A 13737-nucleotide genomic window follows, 5' to 3' on the forward strand; every position below is an offset into this window, starting at 1 on the left:
AAGGAGTACTTGTGACACCTTAGCGACTAACAAATTTATTAGAGCTGTCAAGAGTGACCTCAGTTAGCTGAATTGTCCTCAAATATGAAAACGAGTAACATGATCACTTGATTTCTGCTCTAAAGAAACAGCACTATGACATGACATACAGAGTGGATTCAGAGAAACAGATTGAAAGGGAAAAGGCTCAGCAACATCATCTCTCTATGTTCAACCTGTCCAACAGTAACACACTGTTTTTTCAGTTGTTCAAAAAATCAAATCTCTGCAGTGAACGCTTGTTTCAAAGAATTAACAAGAGAATGAGAGCGATTAAGATATTAGCAATAATGAGGAAGACACAGGCTACTTCCTGGGAATTAATGATTCTCTATGAAGGCTGATGCCCCAACACAAAACAAGGACATCTATTATGACTGATTTCTGCAGGGAAAATGCTTTGGTCATTACACACTTAGGGATCTTTTATTGAGATACTGAACTCAAGTACACAAGATTGGCATTTTATTTTATTTCTTTATTTAAAGAAACTAGTGTGGGTGTCTTAACAGTTGCACATACTGCAATGGTCTAGCTAAAAATCTGTCAGCATTTAATTATAAGCCCTTATTTTCCCGGATATTACTAGGTCAAATAATCTTCCTTCAGAAATCTTTGCATATGAAGGTATCAACGCAAGAATTCCTTGTTCGTTTTTATTCTAATAATTTGAAAACTTTATATTGTTCACTAGCATATGAGAAATGAGGACAGTGGGTCTCTGTCCATTTGCTAACAGACAGAGGTTTACACTCCAAAAAACAAACACCACAACCAGTCCTAACTAGTACCTTTGGCCTCGTCTACATAAGCCACTTTGCATCTACCTCGCTCTGCATGTTTACATTTCAATTTGTCTCCCATTAACATATGCTCTCCATTAAGCCAACACAGTAACACCACCTGCCCGAGCAGTATTGAGCCATGGTCAACGTACTGAGGTCGATGCAGCATGAGTGTAGACACTGCGTTGCCCACGCTGACCCTGACAGTCCTTCCAGCAGCTGTCCCACAATCCCAGACACTAACCACTCTGGTCACAACTGTGAACTTCACTGTCTAGGGGTCATGAAGAACAGCAGACAAAACCCCCTTTAAAACTACACAAATTTTTGAAATGCCTTTTCCTGATTGTCCATCGTGGCGAGCACATCTAGCAGCTACCTGTTGTTCCGTGCAGCTGCCCGGATGACCATGCCAGCGACATGTTCCAGACATTCTCCAGCTTGGAGTAGACACGACATATGGGCCTCCTGGGCAAAGAGGCTGTGCAAACACAGCTATAGTAACATGGACATCTTCAAGCAGATTGCAGGGGGATGCGGGAGAAGGAGTACAACTGAGATCAGTACCAGTGCCGCATGAAAAACAAAGAAACTGTGGCAGGCATATCAGAAGAGGCCAACAGTCAATCCAGTATGAGCTACAGACCTGCTGCTTTTACAAAGAACTGTATACCATATTGGCGGAGACCCCACCACCACCCCGCACACCACTGTGGATACCTTTTAGGAGCCCAAATCACAGTCCCCTGACATGAACAGCAAGAATAAAGATGGGGGACTTGCAACTGCGGGTGGGAGGGTGGAGTCGAGCTATGCCGCAAGCCTCTGAGATTCTACCGACATCCAGTTAGTTACGGTAGTCAGGCATGGGAGAGCCTAAGGTAGTGGAAGGAATCTCCGGTAATTATGTAAATTTATTTCCTATTACAGTGATGGTGCCCCCATCAATAGAGTTTTCATTAATCTGACTGATAAATGGACCATAATTTAAAAAAAGTGATAGGTATGACATTTTGAGCCGGAGTAAGCGAGTATACAATGGATTGAGGCCATTGTAGGGGACATTGTTATTATTACAGTATTATCTGTGCACATTGTGAACCTTTTCCATTTTTAATTATAACATTTTCTAGTAGATCCTTTCCTAGAGCTCTCTAACACACTCTGAACAGCAGTGGAACAAGATAGTTCGAGGTCAGTTAAAAACCCATTGTTCTAACGCTCTGGTGGTGAGAGCTCAGATCTGGATGACAGACTCGATCATCTTTTAGAGTCAGCAAATCTGGAACAAGAGGTAGTCTCTCATAGATCCCTGCTGAAAAGCACAGAAGGTCTGTGAGCCATTGCTGTATGGGACATGTGGGAGCCATTAAAAATGATCTTTGCCTTGTCCTGTTTTTCCCCCCCCCCCTTTGAATCCAGCATATTAGGTTTATAGGAGAAAAGGTACAGAAGAGACACTGGCTCCAGGACATGAGGAATGCATCTAAAATATGTCTCACTGCTTTCAAACAAAGCTTTTGACATTTTGCATTCTATTTGGCTGTAAAAAGGTGGGGGTGTCCCTAGGGTGTGGAGATTTCCAGTATCACTGATGTTTTCAGTAACCACTCATTGATATCTACTGTGATTTGCATAGCTAGTCCATCAGATTCTTGTTCTTCCCTGATAGATGCATAACTGGACGTCTATAAGAGAGAATGCACCATTCCCACAAAGCCATTGCTTCCCTGCAAAGATGAGTAAAACGGAAAAGCTCTGCTTGTTTATATAAAGCATTGCAGTGATGTTTCCATAATTACATGGACAACTTTGTGCTGGAGATGAATAAAAGATGCTCGTAATGTCCAATGAATGGTGCTGAGCTTTAGAAGGTATATATGTAATTCTATCTAAGGAGAACTGCAACATCTCCACACTGTGAACCTGCAGTGAACACCCCATTTTATGTTACATGCATCTGTAGCACTTGTTATAAATGGAACAGGAAGCCTGAACAGCAAGGATGTTGCAAGACTGAGTTCACCAATTTAAAGATATTAGCATTTTCTTTAGAATGGAAAGCTTTTGATTCACCGTGTCCATACCTTGTCTGTAATTGTTTGACAGCCAATATTGTAAAGTGCTAATACTGAGATGTACGCATGATGCTAGCAGGCCAGACACTAGTTCTTGCCTAGGCTGCAGGCATTAGCTAAGAACTGACAGCCTCGCAGCTGGGGACCAGACCAGGTCACCAATGTGTTATTTTTGCTCAAAATACATATTATTTTTATAAGAATGTACAGTAGAACTTCAGAGTTACAAACTGACTGGTCAGCCACATGCCTCTTTTGGAACTGGACATATGCAGTCAGGCAGTAGCAGACACAAAGAAAATTCAGTACAGTGCTGTGTTAAACGTAAACTACTAAAAAGAATAAAGGGAAAATTAAAAAAAGATTTGACAAGGTAAGGAAACTGTTTCTGTGCTTGTTTCATTTAAATTAAGATGGTTATAAGCAGCATTTTTCTTCTCCATAATACAGCTTTGAAAGTTTACTAAGTCAATGTTCAGTTGTAAACTTTTGAAAGAACAACCACAATGTTTTATTCACAGTTATGAACAAACTCCTTTCCTGAGGTGTCTGAAGTTCTACCGTATATTAAATTTATATATTCTCCCACATTTTTTTATAGTGTTAGCAAAGTGCATGTGACTAGTAAGGCCAGAGTATTGGTCCATAATCTGTGAGTGACTTATATGCAGGAATTTCTTATGATTGAGTTAGGGCTTGGCTACACTTGCGAGTTACAGCGCAATAAAGGAGCCCCAAAGCGCACTAGCTCATGACCCGTCCACACTGACAAGGCACGTAGAGCGCTCTGACTCCGCGGCTACAGCGCTGCTGGTACTCCACCTCGGCGAGTAGAATAATATTTGCTGCCCCCCGCTGGAGTGCCGCGGCGCCAGTGTGAATGAGGTGTTGCATTACTGTGCTCTGATCAGCCTCTGGAAACATCCCATAATCCCCTTACGTCAAGTGGCCACTCTTCTCATTGTTTTTAACTCGCTGTAGGAATGCGGATATGCCCTTTGAAAGTTCCGTTTCTTTCTGACAGCCGGCTGCTTATCTGCTCCGAGAGAAAGCAAGCCGTTACCGTGGAATGCTGTGTGAGAGAGAGAGAGGCGCGGGGGGGAGTGGGAGTCTGTTGCTGTGTGAACTTACAAGACAGCATGCTGACATGCTCTCAGCCCCCCCAAAACCCACTCTCTCACCCCCCACATACATACAACATACTCCCTGTCACACTCCACCCCACCCTCCCCATTTGAAAAGCACATTGCAGCCCTTGCATGCTGGGATAGCTACCACAATGCACTGCTCTCTGTGGCCATTGCAAGAGCTGCTAATGTGCCCATGACAGTGCGCTTGAAGCTGTCAAAGTGGACACACTGCTGTGCTTTCCCTACTGCGTTCTATGAAGGCTGGTTAACTCAAAGCGCTCTACATCTGCAAGTGTAGCCATACCCTTAGACTATAAGCCATCCAACTCTGTGAGAAAACAGATGTCCAGGAAAAAGACCCCCTCAAACTACCAATAGAGTCTACAGAGATATAAGCAGGACTGTTTGGTAAAGAACAATTATTATTGCAGATACTTTCTGCAATGATGAAATGGGGATCCATTAAAAGAGGTCTTGGGGATTGCCAGTTGTTAGGAATAGTGATTTGGTTAGAATTCCCTTTTTGCTTATCCATCATGTAGCCTACAGATGCCATAAAGGAAATTCCATAAGTAACGAGGTAAACAAAAACATTAAAAAACATAACATATGGCAAAAAATCAATCATAGGAAAATATTTTTTCCATCCACAAAAGGGGTTTCTCTTTGTTTCGTACCCCATAGAAAAGACAGACATATTGGGAATTAGGTAGGGAAATGAAATCTGCCATCAACACACCAGTTACACCGGGGAGAGACACAAGGGCCAGCTCTTTAACTTACACCAAGGGTGGTAATATATCTTTTCTTTTTGGATGGTGTTGAACTAATCTCTGATTAAATCTTTAATCAAATAATTCCATTTGAGCATGTTATTTGACAATCTCAAATGGTTATTAAATTCAAACATGCAGCAACAGCACAGACTGATTGGATTAGCAAAGTGATTGGATTAGCTACTGTAACTTGAGCTCTTGCATTATTAGCTTGAGCACCAGCATCACTCAAGCTTCAGCTCACTTCCCTGATAGGCCAGCTAGGTTGATCTTAAAACACCTCTTAATTTAAGGTAGAGGTTTTTGTAGGTGGATGGGAAACGAGTTAGTGGCAATACTTGAGTCACAAACTGAAATGTTAGGTTCTTTTGAAATGTTTACATTGTAGATTATCCCCAATTTCAGCCACTGGCAAAACTGCAATGGTGCAACTATGCAGCACAGGGCAGGAGACAGGATTTTCCCCAGTGGAGCATACTCTGGGGAAATGAGTGAAATTGAAGTTAAATTCCTGTCAGTCAAGACCAACACTTTATTAAAGTGCAATAGCAGTTTCTCCTCTCCTCTTTTTTTAAAAAAGTGAATTAAATTCTAAAAGCTACATTACAGCAGCATAAAGGTGTATCTTTAAAAAGAAGAGAAGGAAATAAAATAGTTAAGATTCTCATAAAAACACTAATTCATATATATTATGCTTTCTTTCACTAGTTATTAGAACTTACAAATAGAGCATATGCAACACAGAAACCTTTATTTGCCTGTTAACTTTACGTTTTGCATCTCCTGACTTTTAAATATGTAACCTTAATGTTGCATTAAATCAAATTAATTTTCTAAATTTAAATTTCAAAATACGTAATCAAAAATTATATACTAGCTCTTCTGAAAATGAAATATTTGTGTTGAACATATGCCAGAAATAATGAAGTCGCATTAAAAATATATACAGTTTCTCCAAAACAAATGGGTTAAATACAGTTCTCTGGTAGACATAACTTACTGGGCAGGTTATTAGGCACTGAAGTATGCGGAAATATTTTGTATATAATTACAGACATGGGTATCATATTGAGAACATATGAAGAGATATGTAATTACAACATGAACATGCTATATTTCAGCTTCTTAGGTTTAACTACCAACTTCTCAAGTGGGAGAATTGAGATGCAAGGAATCTTAGGAGCACTACACACCTGATTTCTTTTGATTCCTGCAGAGGTTTGGTCATCAGAAAGTCTGGATTTGCATTTTCTGTTGATGAGTTACTTTCTCCAGGTGATGAACTCTGGCCATAAAGCACATTTTTTCACTGTAAAAGTGTGGGGCAACCTGATTAGCATATGGAGGGAGGGAGGGTGGGACTTGCAATCAGCTATGCCCTGCCTTCTTTCTGATTCATTTCAATACCGAAAGCGAAACAGGATTATATTTACGCTAAAAGGCGTTAAGCAAATATCAGTTTGGGATATTCAGGATTCTTGAAAAAAGAAAAGGAGGACTTGTGGCACCTTAGAGACTAAAATTTATTTGAGCATAAGCTTTCGTGAGCTACAGCTCACTTCATCGGATGCATGCTCACGAAAGCTTATGCTCAAGTAAATTTGTTAGTCTCCAAGGTGCCACAAGTACTCCTTTTCTTTTTGCGAATAGAGATTAACACGGCTGGTACTCAGAAACCTGTCAGGATTCTTGAGTTATTCAGCAAGGGGCATATTATCATCATTTGTATTGGATTAACACTTAGAGGTCTCTGATCTTAAAACATGACACTCTCAATTTATTTAAAAAGACCAAGAAACTTTTATTTCTTGTATTATATATTCAGCCTGTGAATTAACCTCATTTATAAAATTTCCTTTACAGTATTTAGTAGAAGCCAGTAAAATGCATCTAGCCTATGAGATTGTCATCTATGGTCTATGACAGGGATTGGCAACCTTCGGCACGCAGTCCGCCAGGATAAGCCCCCTGGCAGGCCGGGCCAGGTTGTTTACCTGTAGTGTCCGCAGGTTCGGCCCATTGCAGCTACCACTGGCCATGGTTTGCCACTCCAGGCCACAGGGGGCTGCGGGAAGTGGTGCACACCGAGGGACCTGCTGGCCGCTGCTTCCCGCAGCCCCCACTGGCCTGGAATGGCAAACCGTGGCCAGTGGGCGCTGCGATCAGCTGAATCTGCGGATACAGCAGGTAAAAAACTGGCCCGGCCCACCAGGGGGCTTACCCTGGCGGACTGCATGCCAAAGGTTGCCGATCCCTGGTCTAGGATCACCACTCCTAACATGAGCTGAACAACTATGTATTTAAGTACAAAAAATTAAGCACAATGGAATCTCACTGATTTGCACTTTGTTAAACTGCACAGCTGCAAAGGGAAAGTAGACTTCTAAATTTGCTGTTCAGTGAGGAAACAAACACAGAGGTTCTGATGTTGGGGAAGTCGTCTCCCTGTGGATAACTACAGGAACACAGTGTCACCCATGGATTACCTCTCACCCACATATCAAATGCCTGGAAGAAGATTAGACCACGAGCAGATGCTCCTCCTGCTCTTCCATTGGTGCACGTTCTCAGTGCTCCCATAGATCAATAAAGCCATCAAAAAAAGCCATCTCTGCCCTTCAACTAAATTTACCCAGCCACAGAGAAAAGACAGGAAATGATGGCACTCTAAAATTTTCCACTACAAATCAGCTACCTCTTCTCTCCTACAGCCAAACCAAAGCCATGGCAGCAGCCAAGACAGGAACAGAAGCAGAGGCAGTAGTAGCAGCACTGATGGCCAATAGTTTTCAAGTCAAAGCTAAACCCAGGGCATGTCAAGAAGCCCTTCTATGTGCCCACAAAGAACATCATATCAACTTGCTGGTCCTATCCCCAGCTCTCAGTATTCTACAAACCTCACTAATCAGTGTTAGATTAGTGAGGTTCAATTACGTAAATGATAAAGAAGTCCAGTTTAAAAAAAACCAACCAGGTACACTTACAGAAATGGCCAGAAAAACAATGCAGAACATAAACATTTGCTAGTTTGCTTATGTTAATTTCATGTGGGATCGTTTCTAAAGCGTTACTAAAATCAAGATACATCATAGGTACTGCTTCCCCCCAACCAGTAGGCTAGTAATCCTGTCAAAGAAGGAAACTAGGTTGGTTTGACATGGTTTTTCTTGACAAATCCATACTGGCTATTTTGTTTAGCCCTATTATGCTCTAGGTGCTTACAAACTGATTGTTCAATAATTTGTTTCAGTACCTTTCCAGGTATCTAAGTTAGGCTGACTGGTCTAGAATTCACCTGAAGTACTGGAAGTCAGGGTCATAATGAAAGAGGAAAGAAACTGATGGATGAAAGGAACTGACATGAGAAAAAAAAAAAGTAAAATGTTAGAGAGGGGAAATAGAAATCAAGCCCTTATATTTAATTCTCATTATGTAGCAATCACCACAATCTCCTAACACTGACCATCCCAATAAATAGAATGCATTTGTAAATATGTCTTGGGAGCCAGGGATTCTTAGCTTAAACCTTTTAAAAAAAATGTTTGTACCACTATAAACATTAATAGATTTCATATGGACTTAGCCACATAAGCTATGCAAAAAAAAAAAACCCCACTCTTATGCCTAAATAAGAGTGTCCATATGGAGAGTTATGCAGTAGAATTATAGCAGAATAACTGTAATAGTATAGTTTTGCTGGTGAATATCCAGGTGTAGGCAATCATTATACCTTCCCAGCAATTTAGCAAGATATACACATACAACATTACTTCCCCCAAAGCAATGACATGGTAATTAAAATAAGACATAACTAGTCTAATACAAAATATGTATCTGCCCACTGCTGTTTGCTGATAACCCACACAATCTGAAGCAACAGCAGAAGGTTGACATATAGGGTCCCAGTTTGTGCATTTTTCTTTAAAGACACACAGATAGAACTTATTGATTTTTGAAATGCCATCAAAAATAAAATAAAAAAAACAATTAGCTTCTGACCTTTTGATATTTCTGCCACCACTGATGTATATGTTGGTCCTGCCACACTGTGGGTTTGGAAGAAGGAAATATGTGGCATCTGTTGAGGGATTCCAGCTGTACTGCTGACATAGTTGAAGGCAGCACTCGCTCAGGAAGGATTTGTACTTTAGCCTGCTGGATTCTGATAAAGAAAAAAAAAATATATATATATATATATATAAAAAATTTAGAAGAGCAACAGTTTGGATTCCACCGCCTATGTAAATATGTGCAGAAGAACCAACCTCGATGCAGCAATGTAAAACTTCAAACATGAAGCCATCTCATTAGATTTTTAAAGTTACTTAAGTCTCACTTGTACAAATTGAACTATTGTGACTACATAGGATAGAACTTATGTACAGTAACTCCTCACTTAACACTGTAGTTATGTTCCTGAAAAAAGCAACTTTAAGTGAAACGATATTAAACGAATCCAATTTTCCCATAAGATTTAATGTAAATGCGGGGGGGGGGGGAGGGTTAGGTTCCAAGGAAATTTTTTGGCGGCAGACAAAAAGGCATTATATACATATATATATTATATACACTGTACAGTACAGTACTGTACTGTGGTTGGGAGGTGCCCCTGGCTTACCCCACTGCAGGCAAGGACGCTAGGAAGCACTTTGTACAGCAGCAGCAGCTTCCCCCCTGAAGAACAGGTGCCAACTTTGCCAGGGGATGCTCCAGGCCCACCTCTTTCTGTCCCCGCTCCACTCCAGGCCCACTTCTTCCCACCTCCACTCTACCTCCTCTCCGGAGCACGCTGCATCCCCGCTTCTCCCCCTCCCTCTCAGCGCTTCCCTGCCACCAAACAGCTGTTTGGCGGTGCTTAGGACATTCTGGGAGGGAGAGGGAGAAAAGGAGATGTGGCACTTTCCCGCTCCTCCCCCTCCCTCCCAGAAAGTCCTAAGCGCGGTCAAACAGCTGTTTGGTGGCGGGGAAAGCTCTGGGAGGGAGGGAGAGGAGGCGGCGGCGAAGAGGAACTTGTGCAATGCTCCCTTGTAAAGTCACTGCTCTTCCACAGAATCTTACAAGCAGTGGACAGAGCAGGCAGCCAAACGACGTTATAAGGGAGCATTGCAACAACTTTAAATGAGCATGTTCCCTAATGGAGCAGCGACGTAACTTCGAAATAACATTAAGTGGGAGGACATTAAGAGAGGAGTTACTGTATTTGAAAGCAAACAGAACACAGATTAGGGTATCTTACATCTTTGCTATTTTCAAGAAGTGTGGTCCACTGAAACTTATTCCAGTTATAAAACAAACCACCAGAAGCGCTTTCAGGTGCTGAGTGCATCTGACATTTTCAAAACATCCTGAATAAAGTATTACTGTTTAAGAATAGTTAGATTTCTTAATCTCTATTTTTTATTTTTCTTTAAACTTAATGAATATTCCTTTAACACATCTTTTTATGCAGGAATGTGGAAACTACCACCTAAAACTGTCAGCATGGTTACTTTCTTCCTTTCCGAGTTAGCTTCCTTTACCATGGGATAGAAAATAAGTGTCATCTACTTTTTTAAGGGTATAGTTTATGTATCAGAATTGTTATCAGAACTGAAGTCAGGTTGGAAGTAGAGTCACAGCAGAACATTCTACCATCTCAGCATTATATTTTTAGATTTTTGTCTCCTCAAGTTATTTTTGGTATTAAAATAACTGTCAGATAATACATATCAAACTCTCAGAAAGGAAGTTTAGCTGAAAAGCAGTTTGCTTTCTTTAAACCCTAAACGTTACGTGATTAGCTAGAGTTCAAAATCAGCAGAAATAGGATACAGACGGTAATCATCTTTTAGTACCCCACTTATACACCAGGTCACCTACTCCCCAAAAAGGCCGCTGTATTAAAAAAAACCCACCTACCAGGAGTACTGTTTAGTAGGAAAGTATTTTATATGTTCCGTTCTCTTAACAGTATAACGCACCAAGAATGCTAAAATACTAAAATGAATGTCAGCTTGAAAGTGTGTGATTCCACATGTTGTTTTAATTCAACAAAAAAAAGCATCAGACTTAGATTTCTGCTTCTTTTTCTGGTATATTTAATGAGTACTTTCTCATCGCATATTTTTAGGAGTAAGTGCTGCCCTGACCCACAAATGCAGATCACATTGTAAAGTGATATTTTAATATTTACCGAAGATAAATAATAGGATGAAAGTGAGCAATAAAAAATAAAAAAAGAATGGCACCCTTTAGTTTATGATAGTCACTTCATGTGACTTAAATACAGTAATAGAAAGGTTTAAAAAGGTTCAACATAAATATACATAGGTAACCGTTGATTTTTAACTGTGGTTCAAAGGTCACACTAGGGAAGTTTAATACAGCACACTGGAGTTATTAACTATGTTGTACAAGCTGTAAATGCAGGCAACAGTTTCAAATATGAGAATGCCTCCCGAACCATGTAATAAAGCTGAACATATGTTGGAGACGATATTACAAGATCTGAAACACTCCAATACATTTAATCTTTAAAAAGTTAAACAATATCTTGTTTTTAAATAATTTTTCAACCCTACCTTGAGTTAGTTCTAAAAACCTAAAAAACAAGTTCCTTAAGATTTCACATTTTCTTGATTAATATTTTGCTGTGCGATAATGAACTTTCTAAATCACATGTAGAATTTAATTGCCATAGTAAAATATTCTAGCAGCAGAACAAAACAGCTGTATCTTTGCCATCTCCAGATATTCTATTTTCATAACAGATGCGATTGCTACCTTTATAAACTATGTACTGCCATCTTGTGTTCAAACAATAACTTTGTTTCAAAACTGAAATGATCAGTGACAGAAGCAAAAAAATTAGATGGTTAGGAACAGCAGAGCAGTACTGGCCTTTGTAATCGGCAACACATTATTTAATCTTTTACTTAAGGTTACTGTAAAGTAACAGAATGATTAGTTAATCAGATTGCTCAATTAGCTGATATTCTAATGCCTCTTTTTAAAAAGAATGTTGCTGTGCTGAACAATGAATGCATAAATTTATGTTGTTCCTTTTAAGTGGGTGGACAGGAAATCTCATCTCTAAATGTAAATTTTTTAATGAAAATATTATTTGTATTTTGCTACCAGGCACAGTCCTCAGTAGGGACTGTGCAGCACTCTGTACAAATATATAGCAAAATACAGTCTCTAACCCAGAGTGGTTACATTTTAAATAGAGACAAGCTCCAACAAGGTGTAGAACATAACAGGAGACATAAGTGCTGGAACTAGTGGTGTGGGGGTGCTGCTGCACCCTCTGGCTTGAAGTGGTTTCCACTGTACACAGGGTTTATAGTTTGGTTCAATGGCTCTCAGCACCCCCACTATACAAATTGTTCCAGCATCCCTGATAGGAGGAGAAATACATGGGTTACAGTAGGTGGAATACGAGGTTGCATATATTCTCAATTGAGTGTACAATTTAGAAGTGTCTAATTTTTTTTTTAAATAAGCAGACAAGAGGTCTTAATGAATCACCTATAGGCCACCAATCTAGCCAATATCATTATGTAGTTTACCATAGGCATCATAATAGAGGACAGAGAACTTCTTTGCAAATTAATTAGGGAATAGTATTTAATGCATAATGGGCAGCATGGAAAAAGGTGAGAAGTGATTATGGGAGAAATGACAAGCTGGTAAAAGGCTGACATGATTGGTGGAGTGAAGGAGATGGATCACAAAGCAGTGAGATAAGATAAGAAATGGATTAAGTTCTGGGAAAGCTAAACTGTGAACTGGTGAAGTAAAGGAACAGAAGTTAGTGTTTGATGCAATGGAGAAGGAGGCGCCAACGGAGTAATTTCACACTGAATGCCGAGAAATGAGACTCCGATGCAGAGGGGATGCAGGGTGGGTCATGAAATACAGTCTGCATCACATCTGTAAGATCCACAGTTACAACAAATACCCGTTTCTTCTTTGAGTAGATGCAGCTGTGTATTCCAATTAGGTGACACAAGCAGAAGTGCCATGCCCCCCAGCTGCAGCAGGCAGGGCTCAGAGTCTACCTAAATTCAGATTGCAGGACTTCACTACCAAAGCTTGCATCCGCTGAGAAATATGAGGTTATGGGGTAATGGTTCATGAACGAATGTATCAATGATCATATAGTACCCTTGCATATGTCCAATATGGAAATGTCACTGAGGAACGCTATGGACATTACTTGAGTCCTCCTAGAATGAGCTCGCACCCACTGAGGAAACGTATGCCATCTTGATGCAGGATGTTATCCATTTGGAGATGGTCTGCGAAGATACTGCTTGAACCCTCATGTGGTCTGCATATGACACATATTAATGATGCAAAGCACTAAATGGTTTAGTCCTGTCAAGATAAAAGGCTATAAACATTGCCTGACATCTAAGGTATGGAGACACTGCTCCTCTGGAGCTGAATGCAGTTTAGGAAAAAAATCAAAAACAAAACAAAAACAGGTAAGTATACTGACTAGCTCAAATGAAACTGAGAAACCACTTTAGACAAAAAAAATTGGGTGTGGTCATAAAGTCACCTTGTCTTTGGAGAACTGTGCATAAAAAGGATCTTCCATTTGAGCCTGCTACTCACACAATCTCCTTTGTGGATTTAATTGCTACCAGAAAAGTAGTTTTCTAACACAAGAGTGGAAAGGGACAAGATGCTAGGGGCTCGAAAGAAGGACCCATCAGAGTTGTTAGGACTGTGTTAAGGAGTCAGGAGAACACGCTCTTGGATGAGAGGTTGTAGACAAAGGATCCCTTTTAAGAATCTTGTTCCCATGGCACTGGAGAAGACTGATCTTCCCTGAACAGGGAGATGAAATGCCAATAATCACTGCCTGATGCACTTTCAGCAAACTAAGTGCAAGCCCTAACGACTGAAGGCATAGCAGGTACTCCAAGATGTTCTGGAT

General features: G+C 40.3%; 1 protein-coding gene across 4 annotated transcripts in view; it reads right to left on the reverse strand.

Moving 5' to 3' along the window:
* Positions 1-13737, reverse strand: part of CRBN (cereblon) — a 53611-nt gene that overhangs the window by 21377 nt on the left and 18497 nt on the right. For all 4 annotated transcript variants that reach the window (XM_038410663.2, XM_043518443.1, XM_038410664.2 and 1 more), the window contains exon 5: positions 8808-8970. In XM_038410663.2, the coding sequence (XP_038266591.1) occupies positions 8808-8970 (163 nt within the window). The remainder of the gene's footprint in view (positions 1-8807; positions 8971-13737) is intronic.

This window comes from Dermochelys coriacea, chromosome 7 (genome assembly GCF_009764565.3).
Source record: "Dermochelys coriacea isolate rDerCor1 chromosome 7, rDerCor1.pri.v4, whole genome shotgun sequence".
In the NCBI taxonomy this organism is placed as follows: domain Eukaryota; kingdom Metazoa; phylum Chordata; order Testudines; family Dermochelyidae; genus Dermochelys; species Dermochelys coriacea.